General features: G+C 28.7%; 2 protein-coding genes across 2 annotated transcripts; one reads left to right on the top strand and one right to left on the bottom strand.

Moving 5' to 3' along the window:
* The first annotated feature begins 1,852 nt into the window (after positions 1 to 1,852).
* Positions 1,853 to 6,975, top strand: LOC127243703 (isopentenyl-diphosphate Delta-isomerase I-like). Its single transcript, XM_051263853.1, has 6 exons — positions 1,853 to 2,288; positions 2,379 to 2,434; positions 4,220 to 4,311; positions 4,437 to 4,539; positions 6,347 to 6,484; positions 6,579 to 6,975. The coding sequence occupies exons 1-6, from the start codon at positions 2,035 to 2,037 to the stop codon at positions 6,827 to 6,829; spliced, it is 894 nt and encodes a 297-aa protein (XP_051119810.1). The 5' UTR covers positions 1,853 to 2,034; the 3' UTR covers positions 6,830 to 6,975.
* A 4,029-nt stretch (positions 6,976 to 11,004) lies between these two features.
* LOC127243998 (seipin-1-like) lies at positions 11,005 to 15,589 on the bottom strand. Its single transcript, XM_051264273.1, has 2 exons — positions 15,023 to 15,589; positions 11,005 to 11,805 (listed from the first exon to the last, which is right to left on the bottom strand). The coding sequence occupies exons 1-2, from the start codon at positions 15,572 to 15,574 to the stop codon at positions 11,113 to 11,115; spliced, it is 1,245 nt and encodes a 414-aa protein (XP_051120230.1). The 5' UTR covers positions 15,575 to 15,589; the 3' UTR covers positions 11,005 to 11,112.
* Between the last annotated feature and the right edge of the window lie 1,908 nt (positions 15,590 to 17,497).

Raw genomic sequence — 17,497 nt, 5'->3', positions numbered from 1 at the left:
GAATAAAAAGAAACTTTAATTGATATAATTTTCAAGGTGTCTAACAAGTGAAGCCAAGTGCCTTATTTATAGGGGAGGCTAGCTTAGCAAACGAACTCTACAACCAATGTGGACAAAATTATATATTATTTATATCCCATTAATTAAGTAAATAAGAGATGTCCAATTAATTAGATTAAAGGGGCCCACTTTATTAAATAAAATAAAACACCTATTATCCCACATGGATAATGATGTGAGTAAAAACTCCATGGGTGTTATAAATTGTGGTCTTCAAGGGTGGATGCACTTCAATGTTGAAAACGCTCTTCCCATTGGCCTCCATGCTTCAACTTTGTGCATGTTTTTCTCTTCAAAGTGTAGAACTAATGCCATAATATTAGTTTGAAACTTCTTGGCATGGTTTCGAGTAATTGGACCCGGTGGTAGTGCATGTTCATCGTCTCTTTTGACGACCTCGTCACTGAGCGTGATGGAATATGTTCAATGTCATTAGAAATTAATTGTTTAAATACAATTTATTTGGTAGAATGGTCCGAGAAAAATAAAAAAAATATATGTATTTTGGTAACATCTGAAAATTAGGATTTAAAAGAGAAACAACAAGACAAAAGTGAAAATATTCTGATTGCATTTAATAATCAAAATCTGTAAATTTTCACTCTCGCAGAGCAAATGACGCGTTTGAATAGAACCATTGCACGGTTAGATGAACATATTTCAGATCTAATAAAAATTCAGACAGAGAATCAACCTATATGACTTAAATGCAAATTTCACAAGGATTAAAAATGTCACTTGAAGCATTATGATAAAATAAAAAATATCATTACTTGGAATGCATATCAAATTTTATAAATTTTATAAGGAAATAAAAGATATAGTATATGATGTTTATAAAGCATATAATGTCGACTCTCTCTAAACTTCTTCAGAAGATCTTTTTGACATGAGAAAAAGTGACGTAGAAGAAAATTTAAAAGATTTGGCATATGACAATTCAATGATTTTGGCAGAAAAAATATAATGTTGAAGCATTTTTCACATATATTTATTTTCTTACACGTAGAATTATGATAGGAACATAATATTATTGATGAGTTTGATGATTCATTAACAAGATACTCTCTCAACAATAATGTTGAGAACTTGAAGGTGATTATCCTTTGAGAGAAGATAATCTTGATAAAAAAAAAAAAAAAAAAAAATTGATTGAAATTGTTGATAAATTTTTTATATTTTGGTTAAAATTAATAAAATTTATTTTTATTGGACTAAAATTAAGAGGGCTGGCTCCCCCAAGCAGTGACAATTGCAGCAAAAGTTGCAATATTTTATAAAAAAAAATAAAAATATAGTTTTCAAATATTATATTTATTTAATATTTATAATAATTATAGGGTAAAAAATATATATAATATATATATATTTGAGTATAATATAACTTCATAATCAAATCATACAATATAAATTTTATCAATTAAATTTAATACATATTTATATTATTTTATTCATTATCCATTAAATCAATACATATCAAAACTTCTAAAATCCTAACAAAATCTAAACACAGAAGAAACATCAATTCAAACTCATTCAAAAATTCAAATAAAAACCAAACTCAAATTCGAATTTTCTCAAATCCCGTTGAACAAACAGACCCCAATTTTTTTTTCCTTTGTTCAATTTATACTTAATAATAATAATAATAATAATTAAAAATAATAGTAATAATAAATAGGCGACAACGGAGACCTACCGAACTAGTGAGTGAAATATCCAACCACAACACGACACCTGTCTACTGTACTAAATAGACTAATTAACAAATTAACTGTTCCTCGTTTTCCTCCCTCACATGCTTTTTTTATTAAAATATTTATAAACACAGACACCAATTTATTTATTTATTTGGCGGTGACCTAATACCCCAAAATCCCCAAATTAATTTCGCCCGATTCTCTGCCATTTTGCATTTCTTCAAAAATCAGACTACAAATTACATACTCGATCCGATCGGAGAACGGAAAAAACATGGCGTCTTTCGCAAGCAACGTCGCCCGCCTTCAAAACTTGCTGCCGGCGCCGCCGTGCTGCTCTTCCTCTGCCGCCGCCGCGGCGGTGAAATCTCTTATTTTCAAGCCTATCTCCGCCGCTGCCCCCGGGCGACGGCTCCGTGCTCTCAGCGTCTCTTCGTCGTCTCATTCGTCCGTCTCCGCCGCGCCTCCGTCGGTCGGAGACGATTCCGGCATGGACGCCGTCCAGAGACGACTCATGTTTGAAGACGAGTATGCATCCGTCGCAATTCCCAATTCTGATTATTTTATTATTCATTTATTTTGTGGGTGATTGTGAATTGAATGATCTGTGTTGTGCAGATGCATATTGGTCGATGAGAATGATCGAGTGATCGGCCACGACACCAAATATAACTGTAAGTCGGTTTGTTTGAGTTAGGTGGTGTTTGGTTAACTTTCTTAGCCCATCTCAAACGCATATGCAGGTGCATAACTTCATCTTTCACTATTATTTTTTAAATATTTAAATTTTTTTATTATTTTAAACAATTTTTTATTTTTATAATTTAAAATAAAATTTAAAAAAAAAATTAAAAATAAAAATTAAATTTATAATTTTTAAAAATAAATTTTTTTTTTTTAAAAAATAAATAAATAATGGCATTTGCTACTGTGCAACACCATGAAATAGCGTATGGTTGGAGCAGCATCTCGGCAAAAATGAGATTGAAACACTATAAATAGAAGTCGGTTGGAAATGCTCTTAAATAATTTTGTTAGGGGAGACTTTTGGAATTTAAAAAAATAAAATAAAAAAATAATACTCTCACACATTTATTTAATATTAAAAATATTTTTATATTTGTATAATTTTTTTATAAAAAATATATTTTTTAATTTTTTTAATTTATACTATATTTTAAAATAATAATTAATATTCAAATATGAACGGACAAAAAATAAACCCTAAACTCCGAGTGGCCAAAAATAATATTTAATTTGATATTTTATAAAATAAAAAATATTATATAATATTTTTTAAAAATAAATAGTTTTAAATAAATAAAAAATGTTAATATTAAGTAAACAAAGCAGGAAGATTTAACATATTTATCTTTTTAAATATCTTATAAGATATTCCTTCTATCCAATTAATTTGTAGGTGGGTCACTAATTTGTAGGTGGGTCACAGAATTTTATGTAAAATTAATTATAGATTAAAATTAAAATAATTAATTAAAATTAAAAAATAATAAATTATGAATTTTAAATTATAAAATATAATTAAAATATAATTATATTTTTCTAAAAAATTATATGGGATAAATCGAAATAGAAAGATGAATGGAGTATTATATTAAATACTTAATTTTTTACTTATTATTTTTTAAAAAAAATAAAACTCCAAAAAATCGTATTTAAATACATAGTTTTATTTTGAATTAAATAATTTTTATTATTTTTACTTTAATAAATATTAATTATTTTTTCACTATATTTTATTTATTTATTTTATCATTTTTTTTACTAATTCTCATAATATTCTAAATTTATTTTGATAAAATATTTTTTAAAAAACTCGTGGATTATAAAATTTAAAAACAAACCCTTGTATATATATATTTAAATTTTTTTACTATTTCAAAATAATATAAAGACAATACTAAACAAACAAGACACTCGGACCGCCCAGCCAAGCTTTATACCTTTTGATTGAAAATGAAATTTTGACGTTATATCTATTTACTTTTAGAGGAAGAAGTGTGTTTAATTAGTTATTTGATTTGATATAAATATGTATTGATGTGATGTTTTCAATGTAAAATTAGATTTTAATATAGTAAAATAAATAAAAATTAAATATTTGATTTGATTTTTTGTAAAAAAAAATTAAAATAATAAAATCGATAGTAAAATCACACAAGTAAATAAAGTCTATATTTAAATAAAAAATATATATATAATAGTTTGGACAGAGTTGTCTAGAAGTCAGGTAATTTAAGTTCGGGTCAGTATTTTTTTTTCGAAAAAATTGCATATAATTCTCGACTTTTGAAATTTTACTATTCATTTATTTTTCTTTTTACAAACATCTATATTTTATTTTTACATTATATTAAAAATATCTTTTACATTTAAAATATTATATCAAATGTGTATTTATATCACGTAGAATATTTAGAAATCGTTGCGATTTGCAGGCCATCTTATGGAAAAAATCGAGTCCGAAAATCTGCTGCACAGAGCATTCAGCGTTTTTCTTTTTAACTCAAAACACGAGCTTTTGCTTCAGGTTTCTTCTGCTGCTTCAACACAACCTTAGTTTTGTTTTGGCCGATGAGTTGTGTCGAAGAATTGACGGCATTTGGAGTATCCTATGTCGTCCTAACATATATATTGTTCGTCGTATTTTTTCAGCAACGATCCGCGACGAAGGTGACGTTTCCATTGGTGTGGACGAACACTTGCTGCAGTCATCCATTGTTCCGCGACTCCGAGCTTATCGAAGACGACGCTCTCGGTAAAAATATATCTGCATCAAATCAATCTTTTGCAATTGTTATATTTTGCAGAATTTTAAAATTGCATATTATTAATAATAAAATAAATGTGATACGGACAATGTAAAAGCAAATAATAACAACTTAATCTAATATAATAAAAACATAATTTAAAAATTATAACCAAATATAAAGTTAAGTGGTATCGTAACCAACTTGAATTTCTTAATAAAAGTTGAAGATAATGTAATCAGAATAATCCACTGAGTTAGAATTGGAAATGATACTTTCATTTTGGAAAGAGTTGAAAAAAATATTTTCAATATAGTTAAGAGTTAAAAATAGAGCTCTTAATACAGTTAAATGTCAGAGGTTAAATATAAGACTTTATTAGGGTGTGTTTATTCAGGAAGATTTTGAGTGATTTATACTATTTGCACAAAAAATTCTCTAAAAACATCAAATCAAATACATATTTTTTATTTATTATATTTAGAGTTGTTAAACGAACCGAGCCGTTCGTGAACTCGGCTCGGTTAAAGCTCGTTCGCAAATGTTAACGAGTCGAGCCGAACAACATAAACAGACTCGTTTGGTTAACAAACGAGCCCGAGCTTTGTTCGCGAACGTTCGTTTAAATAATATATTTATTATAAATATTATATATACATATAAAATTATAATTTGTAAATAAATAAAATATTAATTTGAAATATATAAATAAAATAATTTTAAATTTTCTTTATAATTTATATATAAATTTTAAAAAATAAGACAAACGAGCTCGAACGAACTCGAACGAGCTTAATCGAGCCTAAACGAGTCGAACACGAACACGAGCTCAAACAACAAAAATTCTTAACGAGCCGAGCTCGAACACTACGAACGAGCTCGAAAGCTTAACGAACGAACACGAGCCTTGTTGCGAACGTTAACGAACACTTCAAATTTGGCTCGGCTTGGCTCGACTCGGCTCAGATCGTTAATAGCTCTAACTTTTTCGACAAACGAACGGACATTTTCGGGGACTAGCCCGCTGGAAATTACTCAATAGGGCTATATTATACTAAAATTTAACTTTATATTCAAAATATCAAATCAATAATTATTTAAATCACATCATACAACTATTCCAATTTGATTTTCTTACTATTCAAATCTCAATCCAAAATCCAATCCCCCAAACAAACACACCCTAAATGTAGTGACGAGAAGCCTCTGAGTACGTTTTAGTATACCCGAAAGAAACATAACTCTGATATCATGCTATATTTTGCAAAATTTACCTACGTAAAAAGACTTCAACAGATTTACGGTTAGTATTATATACTCCATTCGTTCACTTAAAAAGTAAATATTGACTTTTTGAATGGAATTTAATAAAATATTGTATTTTAATGATAGTTGGTGATAGTTTTGATATTTAAAGACTATTTTATTCTTATGATGCTTAGAATTTATACGAGGATATTGATGTAAATAAATATAAATATGAAAGTATTTGTAATGTGTAGTAAAGTTCATCCATACTAAAAAAATCCGTACTTTCTGGTTAGACAAAAAACAAAAAAAGGACAAAACATGCGCTTACCGAGTGGACAGAAGAAGTATTATTAAAAATGAAATTAGAGGTTTATAAATAAGCGAGATACAAACCGAATAGAAACATAATAACATCATAATCTAAGATAATAGAAACATAATCTAAAAATCATAACAAAATACATTAAATATCGAAAATATCTCAACAACGATCTATATCGATTCTTAGTTTAAACAAAATGGTTTGTCCGATTGTCTAATGGTCCAAATTCGTTCTACTCGAAGGTGTTAGAAATGCTGCACAAAGAAAGCTGTTGGACGAACTGGGCATTCCCGGCGAGGATCTCCCTGTCGATCAGTTTATTCCATTAGGCCGTATACTTTACAAGGCGCCGTCGGACGGCAAATGGGGCGAGCACGAATGCGCGTCGATTCATTCAGACATCATTGTTTTATTTTATTTTTTAAACTCCTGTGTGTCCTAACAAAGTTCTTTTTTTTTTTTTTTTTTATGCAGTGGACTATCTTCTCTTCATTGTCCGCGACGTTGCGATGCAGCCGAATCCTGATGAAGTAAACAACGTCAAATACGTCGACCGGGAGGAGCTGAGGGAGATCTTGAGAAAGGCGGACGCCGGCGAGGACGGCGTGGTGCTGTCGCCATGGTTCAGATTAGTCGTCGACAACTTCTTGTTCGAGTGGTGGGATCATGTCAAGAATGGGACTCTTAGGGGAGCTGCGGATATGAAGACAATCCATAAGTTATAAGTTAGTTACAACATATGTAGAAATAATGTATGTTATTACAGATGTATTTGTTTGTCCGAATAAAATCGTCGTTTGGCTGTGGTTATTGTCCCGAAACATTGAGCTTCGGCACAGATACTGATTAAATAATGAGTGTTTGATCGAGACATATATGGGTGTGTTCTAGTACAAAAATTTGTCCCAATTTTAAAGTGGGTTATTTGCGGGCTAATTAAAATCGGAACTGACTAAAGTTTAGGCAGTCCAACTCAATACATTAACGGGTGGCGAGTCAAACGGGTAAACTCACGAATTTTTTAAAAAATACAAAACTTTATATATTTAACATAAAAAATAGTTATATTTTAGAGTTTAAATAATAAATATTTTAAAATAAATATCTAAAATAAATTAATTCAAAATTTTAAATATTATTGGTCGGTATTTTTTTAAAAAAATTGTTAATAAAAAATATATACTCATTCAGTCCCTTAACAATCTATCTATTTTTCAATTTTGGTCCGTCCCATAACAAAATATCTATTTCATTTTTTTAGTAATTGTACTCTCTGCTTAACATTACAAATACCCTTCAAATTTACAATATATTACACAAATGTCGTTACATTTATATCATACTATACTAATAGGGTTAATTTAGTCTTTTTATATTTATTTCTACTTTATCCCAATATAATACTAATATTTCTAAAACTCCGTACAAAAAACAAATTGATATATAGATATGGGACAGAGGGAGTATTTTTATTATAGATCTTTCAATAAATTTTAAAAAGAAAAAAATTAAAAATAATGAAAAATGAATAAGACAAAAAGGAAAAAAAAATGAAATAAAAAACAGTGCATGTATTTTTCAAGTGCAACCACGAGATTTTGAACAAAGTGCAACTTAATTCCTACGTAGATAGATAGGACTTTAGCTTATGCAGGTATAACCGTTTTTTGTAGTAAATACAATATTTCGCGTACTATTTTTTGAAGCAATTTTATTACCTTATCGTGCTCAATCAATACTACATATTTAAAATAATTTTTTCTCGTGTCCCACATAAAAAGTGACGATGAAAGTGAATTTTGGGATTATAAAGACGATTTTACATGAAAAATAACGTTATATTATCGAAGATTTTTCTTGAATTTACGTATACATTAATATATATTATATAATTGTATATGCAATACTTATAAACAACTTTTATGAATATATATATTTATTTACAAATACATTTATATCTATACTTACTAATTTTATAAAAGACATATATTTATATATATATATATAATTACAACTTTCATATTTACATATAATTTACACTTGACATGAAAAAAATATATTATCAGTATTTTTTCCAGTAATTTATAAGATATATGCTATTTGTTAAAGTATACATACGGTTGCATTTAAATTAGTTGGAAAAATATAAAAATATCGACTGTGATCTCGAAGTATAAGTTTCTTCTGGTACATGTACAAAACTATGAAGAGTCAAATGCAATATAATACCTATGTAGGTATAACTTTGAACTTGTATAGGTACAACTGTCTTCTATTGTTGGCACAATTTTCTGCGTATCATTTCTTCGAAGCGGTTACAATATATATATATATATACATCTATGTATACAATAATATGTATAATTGTATATACAATATTTATAAATAATTTTATGATATATATTTATTTACATATAAATTTACACTTGACATGAAGAATAATGTTATGTTGTTGGGGATTTTTCTTATAATTTGTGAAATATGTGCTCCTTGTTAAAGTAGATGTACGGTTGCATCCGAAAACGGTGAAAGAAACAAAAAAAAAATTGAATTCGATCTCAAAGTACAAGTTTCTTCTAGTACAAGTAAGAGCCTAACGAGGTCAAGTGAAACATGATTCCTATGTAAGTACATTTTTTAACTTGTGTAGGTATAATGATCTTCTATTGTAGATACACTCTCTCGGGTATTATTTTTTCGAGATGATTACAACATATATATTTATGTATATATTAATATAAACAATTGTATATACAATATTTATAAATAATTTTTACAAATAGATATTTATTGACATTTATATTTGACTAACATTTATAAACAACTCTTATATATACGTTTATATATACAATTATGATATTTTCATTTACATATACATTTATATTTTAACATGAAAAATAGTGTTATATTGTTGAAAATCTTTCTTATAATTTAGGAAATATGTGCTTTTTTTAAAATATACGGTTGCATCCGAATAACCTGGCGAAACCCAAAAATCTCGACTTTGGCATCAAGGTATAAGTTTCTTTTGGTATAGGTACAAACCTAGCAAAGGCCATGTGCAACATAATATCTACGTAGGTATAAATTTAAACTTTGTGCAGATACAACTGTCTTCTATTATAACACATTCTTCCGCGTACCATTTTTTTGAAAAATATATATATACATGTACATATATATTATTATATATATAAAATTGTATATACAATATTTATAAATAATTTTATGAATATATATATTTATTTATATATATTTACATTTATATTTGACTCACATTTTTAAATAAACACTTACATATATATATATTTATATATACTTGTAATAATATTTATATTTTTATATATATTTACAGTTGAGATTCCATATATATTTATATATACAACTACAATATTTATATGTACATATATATTTACATTTAAGATGAAAAATAGTATGTATTGTTAAGGATTGCATCCGAATACCGTAAAAAAATAAATAAATAAAATTTCAATTTTAATATTGAAGTACAAGTTATTTTTAATAGAAGTACAAATTAGGGTGGAGCACAACTTGATTCTTATATAAATACAATTTTGAATTTATATACGTACAGTTATCTTTTATTGCAAATAGAATTGTCTTTAAAATTTAGTGTTTCTCGCAGAAATATAGTATATTTCTGCAAGAAAAATTCATATCAGGTAAAAAGACACTTGTTTTCAGTGAAAACGAGGGCTTGCGGAAAACACATCTATGGTTTTCGCTAAAAAAATGTGTTTTTTGTGTAAAAGGTAATTAATTTCACACTTTTTTGTATTCTTTTATTGGAATTATGATAATTTTTTGTCGTTATTCTTTTTATACATCACTATATTACAATAAAAAAATAACAATAATGTATTAAAACACATGAACCTTAAAAATTTTATAAACAACAAATGAATAGTAAAAAATATACTAATAATTTACAATTTCAAGTGTAAAAATTACCTGATTAAGAGAGAAAAACCAAGGTACAAATTTTTTGCAAAAAATTCATGCGAACAGACGACCCAACACGTATGATTATGCTATTTTTTATGTTTGTTTAAATTTTGAATTCTAAAGACATAAATCTTTTACATGATATAGATATTTAAATCTTTTTAATAATAATAAGAGTTGATTTAGAATGTGAAATTATTGGGAAAAGAATTAATAATGGAGTTATAAAAAAATTGGTGAAAGAAAGTAATATATATGGAAGCGTCTATAAAAAAAAAAAAAAAAAAAAAATTTGTGCTTGTTGCAAACTAGTCACATAAGTAAAAATTTTTCGCTGTTTTAGTCCTCCGGCGCCGGAGATGCCTGGCTCGCCGGAGGTGACGACCTGGCGGACACGTGGATTTTTTTTTTTTTTTCATTTTTTTAAAAATTTATTTTTAATTTATTTTAAATTTTATTTGTATTTTTTTTATTTGGTCCAATTAAAAAAATGAAAAAAAAATAAATAAATCCACTCGTCCGCCAGGTGTCGCTGATCTGACGGGACACCCGGCGGACACGTTACCTTCGGCGAGTCACGCGGGCGACTCCGACGCATGAGGACTAAAATAACGAAAATTTTTCACTTATGGAACTAGTTTGCGACAGACTCCACTAGTTTGCGACAGACTCCATTTACAATGATAAAGAGTCCAGTTACGGGACCTAATAAAACAATTTACTCTGTATAAATAAATAAAAATAAAAATATATCAGTTCAAATCACACCCCCATAACCGCTGCAATGCTATTCTTTTATATATATATTTGTATACATAATTTTGAAGATTTATAACAAAATTATATTTCACCCTCAATAAAAACTAAATATTAACATCTAAATTAAATCCTAATCCAAAATAAATATAAGTAATTAGCACAAAAGCAAAGCTAATTCAATAAAAGCTCACTGACCATATTTCGACTCGTTAAAAGTTAAAAGCTCTTTCGCGAAAAGCAAAAAAAAAAAAAAACATACGGTACCATATCATGTCTGGCCACTTCATTCTTTAAAACACACCGATTCCGATTCGGCACTGCCTTCTTCGAAGCTTGGGCTACACACAATGCTCGAAGCCGAGGAGTCGACTCTATCCGCCTCCGCCATCAATCCTTGAAAAAGTGCGGCTTTTCTTTTATTCCTACTCCGTTGCCATCTCCTAAGCGATTCGGACACCCCTCTTTCCTCTCCCATCCTCGGCATCATCATCTTTTCTCGAGACACCAACCCCAATCCCAACGACGAGGAATCACGCTCGTGCTCGACAGGGTGCGCTGCGATAACTGGGAACACGAGAGGTTTCAAGAACACGACAAGAAGCATGACAAATAGGACAAATATGTACAAGGTTGTCCAAACATATAATGTCCATTTCCATCGGTAGATCAACGCCTTCATCCACGGAAGCCGGGACACCATCACGAGTTGCGCCTCGTATAATTGAGGAAGGGCCGGCTCGCCCGCCCGTGGATTTATGGTGATCCGGACTTTATCTGTTCGAGGGTAGCTTGTCTCTTTGTGTTTGAGAATCGGGAAGACTGCAGTCTGAGTTTCCGAGGTAAGACCGAGCAGCAACGGTACCCCCATTACAAATGTCCTAAGAAGCCGGATCGGAAAGCTCCGGAACTTCAACATGTATGGATGGCTTGATTTTGCAACCAACTCTCCTCTAACTGAGATCAACTCAGCGCTCAACTGATACAAATTATATAAATACGGTCAGCAGTATACTCGATTATTACTTGTATTCGGGAACTTGGCACTATTGTTATTATAGCTTGGTTCTTTTTTTAAAAAATTTATTATTCAATTCTCTATAAAAATTTAGAGTATTATTTATTTATTTTTTTTCCACAAAATATCGTATTTGATCATTATTTAAACAAAAAACATACCCTATGCTCCACTTCTTCCTTTCTTTTTTTTCATCCTAAAATTCAAAAGATGCACAACAAATATTCATACCAACATATATACAAACTATGCAAAAGTATAATGGTTCTACTTACGTTTTCATCCTTTTTTTTTTCATGGTTTATTTTTTCTGACAAATATCCTATAAAATATATATTATCTATTTAAATTTTTGCATCAATATTTATTTACATCGTATCAAATTATTTTTTTTATTTAACTTTTTATTTAACTTTTTATTATTATCAAAACAACTCAAAACATCGTGACACTTTCAAAGCATATCTAAATATCCAAGGTATATATAGATACCCAGATAAATCAGTGGTATAGTGTATATGTAGAATTAAATTTGTAGTTTTCATGAGTTATATCCTATCGGATCACAAACATTAAGAATAAAAAATGAGTTAAAATTCTACTTACAAAAATTAGTATGCTGAAATTCGATGAAGTTCATTTTTATTATTATTTTTTTTTAATTTGTGAAAGTGAGATACATAATTTAAAATATAAATATTTATGGTCGATGAGACCAATATAGCTTGTTTTTTTAATCATATGTCAATATATGCTAACATAATTATCCAATCAACATTATTAAACAAAGGCTATTATTATTATTTTTTTTCAGTCTACAATATTATTCGACAATCAATATCATTAAAGCAAAAGCATACTATATCCGAACAATATTCTACCAAGGTTTAATGCAATTTTAACAATTAGGAAATTGGGTGTGTGTATGTGTGTGTTTTCCCTTTTATGTTCGAATTTTCCCTCTTTTATCTAATGATGAATGGACGACTTGTGCCTTATATATCTTACGTGTAATTAAGAAAATTTTATTTTATTTTATTTTATTTTTTGAACTGCGTTATTATACCTTGAGAAGTAGAAAAAAAAATAATTTTCATCCCTCACTGTATTTTTGGTTTAGGCCAAATGAGCTTATAAACCAACGTTGCTCGTACTTCTATAAAATAAAATATATGTTATCTGTTTTTAAAAATGCTAATTACTTCAAATTAGTGTGCTAATTAGAGATGAAAATAGATGATGCCACTGTTAGGGACTTACATAAAATCTAGTTTGACCTAATCTATTTATTAAAAAAATTAAGGTAATTTTTTTTTTTAAAGCTAAGCTTAAAAATAAAAATAATAAAAAAAAAAGAACAACTTTTCTAATTAACAAGCGGATCTATTGGTTATTATTATTATTATTATTATTATTATTATTATTATTATGTTTTTATAAAAATATATTATCATTATAAGCATTTATTAAGAATAACTTATATCTATGATAATATTATTAAATAATTTTAATCATAAATTTATTATAAAATGGATTTTTAAATTATTTAAAAATAAATAAATAAATAAAATTATTATATAGTCTTTACTTATAGGCCAGACCAGAATTTTAAAAAAATTCAGCTTAATTTTTTAAAATATATATTTTTTCTAAGACTTATAGGTCAAGCTTATGCTACATATTTTAAAAACCGTCCATACTTATTTAACCATGATATTTCCGCCTCTGGTATTAATTTAATCAAATCAACACGGACCAAGTCAACCCCTCAACGAAGGTCAATTACTCAACTATATTGAGATTTGAAACACTGATATCTATACTTTTCCATATAAATTTGAATATCTCATACAAATAAATGTAATGCGAGGGGAAGCTCATTCAAAAAACAAACCTCACATATTTATTTTCTACTACTAAAATTTATTTAGATAATTATACTTATTATATTATGTAATAGAGATAATAAAATGTTACAAGTTTGTTTTTTCTAATTTTTTTTAAAAAAGTTAATACAGTGTATATATTCATTATTTTTATACTCTATATAATTTTTTATACCTCGCATATTATTTTTTTTATTTCCATCTATTTTCACAAAATAAACACACTAAATTTGTAAACATTCAATGCACGTGATTAATTCAGCATGTGATCCATTACCGACTTCTTTCAAATCTATCGTTTGTCTTTCAAATACATGTACCATAGTAACATTTCAAATACTCTGTCCTTTTATTTACTTCTCCATTCCACATAATTTGTTAGGGGTGAGCAAAATATTCGAAATCCGAAAATTCGATTCAAACCAAATTGAAATTTAAAATTTAGTTCGGATTTTCGAATTGGTTCGGATTGAATTTTTGACAAATTTCGAATTTTCGGATCCGATCGGTATACTTAAAATCCGAATCAATCCGAAATTCGAAATATAACATTTTAATATATTTTTTTATTATATATATTTAATATTTTATTATAAAATATTATATTTTAGTATAAAGAACTGAAAATTATTAATTATATTTTAATATATTTAATTTTTATATATTATATACATATTTAATATTATAAAACAATAATAAAATATAAAAAAATTTACAAATTAGAAGAATAATAAAAAATATTTAGAATTTCAAAATTTTCAATTTGTTCTTAGTTCGTTTTTTCAAAATTTTCAAATTTCAGTTATTTCGGTTCAGTTCGAATTGATTTTTTTAAAAATTTCGGATTTTCGAATCGGTTCAGATTTGGAAAAATCCGAAATGAAAATCCGAATACTCACCCTTATAATTTATCCTTATTTTCTATTTTCATTCCACAAAATTTGTATTTTTCTTAGAAATATAATTATAAATAGTTACACTTTAAATTTCTATTTTATATAATTTTTAATTTTAATTAATTATTTAATTATCTTAATCTATAATTAATTTTACTAAATAATAATTATTTTAGTAATATATTTTTCAATTACTTACTAAATATTTATTTTTATTTTTTTTTAGCTAAATTTCCATATCTACCGACCTATTTTGGGACGCAAAATATAGAGTAGAGTAAATTTTTCTGTCAAATCCAAATTTATCCAACCAAAATAAATAAAAACATTTCAAGAAATGAATAATAATAATAATAATAATAATAACAATAATAATAATTATAATATGCTTATTACCTGGAAAATCCCAACGTCTATGTTGTAGTCAGATTCAGGCATGACAAGGAGCAAAGAGACATGGAGGGTTTGTCCGACCGGCACGGCGGCGCCGCCCATCTTCCGGAAGCTGAAGACCGCCGTCGGGTGTGGCGCCGAGTAATCCAACTGCAGGCTCTCCCGGACGGCGACCGGCTCCTCCACCACCATCCTCACCAGGCCCACTCCCAGCACAGCCGCCGCCGCCATCACCATCAGCAGCAGGATGCAGACGTACGCCGCCACCAGCAGCCCCAGCAGGAGGCGGCGGAGGAAAGGCGACGCCAGGCTGACGACGGAGATCGAGATCAGCTCCGCCTGAGACGACACCAGATTCCGGCATAGAACTAGCGGGTTTCCTAGGGCAGGAGAACTAGAAGGAGGGATCTGGTAATCCTTGTGGTTGCTGACGTCGTCGTCGGAATCCATGGCGGTGAGCTTAATTACGACGCCGGCGATGAGGGACAGCGTATATCTGTGTAATGAGTGAGTGTGGGTGCGACAGCCAACAGGTGTAATAAGCTGGAGAGGCATGCATATCCGCTGATCGACACGCGTCCCTGTACGTGGCTGCCTGTATGTCTATAAATAAACATACACGTGTAATAATAATCACTTTTATCATATTACCTCCGACCTATATAAGTACAATGTTTAATTTTAATAAAAAATTTAGATATTATTCGTTTCGTTTTTCGTTTCAAAGTAATTTTTTTATTATTTTTATTCTGTTTCATTTTAAAATATTTAATTTTTTTTAAACAAAATAATTATACACGAGTATTAAAATATTTTTAATTTAAGTTAGAAATGTACATTAGATGTACACTTATTTATTATAAAAAGTCAAATAACAAAAATATCAAATTTTTTTATGCACTCTCACTAACTAATAAAATACGATTATTTCTTAATTTATTACAAAATTTCAAATGATCATTTAAAAAAGTTTGATATAAATATTAAGTAGGAAAATTTTCACACTCTATTAGTACGAGGCCTTTTAAAGAAATGCAAAAACAAATCTGTATGATTCAGTTCAAAACAGACAATATCATATTAGTCTTGTATATTTATAAGAAAATTAATTATTTATTATTTCAAAAATATTACAAAGTATGTGGGCTAAATAAAAAGAAAATAAAAAAATATTGTAGAATATTTGAGAAAGAGATAGTATTTTTTTTATTCCACCTACATAGTGTTATTTTCTATATAAGATTGTCACATTTAAATAATTCATTTTTATTTATAGTGTCGAAGCCACCTCTGTTCGTTGCTGGAGTTTGCCGCTGCTGTCCGGCCGAGATGATGACCGGAGAAGAAGCCGCCGACCGCCATGTACTTACATGAGTTCTGGGCGTCCGATTTGGAACTCACCAAACAGGAAGTCTTCTCCTTTCTTACCTTAATTTCTTAATTCCAAGTTAAGGTTCTGTGTGGTTTGTATATTTGGAGTTATGATTCTAAAATCCAAAATGCCTTGGTTATTAATTTCTTTTCAATTTCGAATATTGTTTTGGTTTTATTCAAATTTGTTTCCGTTAATTCATTTTGAATAATTTTGTATACAAAATATTGTTTGAATTTGTTGGAAACCGGGACACCGATCGAATAAGAGATCCAACACCTTCGAGTAGCTTGCCTTCGAGTAATTTGGACAGCAAAATTGTCAAATGTTTCTACGTAAACACAGTTTTACAATGTAATTGCGCGTTGTTGAAACTGCATATTGTTCATACGCAGATGGATGGCAAAATAAATGCACATAAAAAAACAACTTACAATTAAGTTTGTTTACCTAGTTTTGTTGTGACGGGGATTACAATCCAAAAATCTTAAGTAAACCAAATCATCGGTTCACACCACACAAGACACTATACAAAATTACTCAACCTATTTTCTACCCAACTCCGTTTAGTTTTACAAATTCTTATGAATTGACCGTTACTACTCTGTAGCGACTCTAGCAGGCCAACGGTTAAACTAAGAAAAAAGTTGCATGCTGAATGGTTATCTCCTTTGGTTTCGACTTCAAGAATCCTTCTTTTCGTCTCTTTAAACTTTGATGGATGAACCTCTCGATGCTATATCAGGTGGAGAGAAAAATACACTCAAAGTTCTTGTGTATCATCCTCGAAGACACACATACATACAAAACAAAACACAAGCCCGCACACAAGAAGATAAGTTGACTGTGTGTAATTTTGTGGCAACAGGTACGAAGCAATAAATGTTTTGCAGAACGAATGCGGCATGTCAATATTTTCTCTTGCACGTCTTCTACATAAGACAAATCGATTTGTCTCAATACATTAAATAATAAGTAGGTTTGACTTTCCAAAGGTGGCATCTTGGCTACGGTACCTGTCTGTGATATTGTCAATCTGTGTTACATAATATTTGCGACAATTTGACTGATGTCTGCTTATTGACAAAAATAGCAAAAAAGGATTT

Source organism: Andrographis paniculata, unplaced genomic scaffold, assembly GCF_009805555.1.
Source record: "Andrographis paniculata isolate CXL003 unplaced genomic scaffold, ASM980555v1 Contig98END, whole genome shotgun sequence".
NCBI lineage: Eukaryota > Viridiplantae > Streptophyta > Magnoliopsida > Lamiales > Acanthaceae > Andrographis > Andrographis paniculata.
This window is presented reverse-complemented; position numbering and strand designations above follow the sequence as displayed.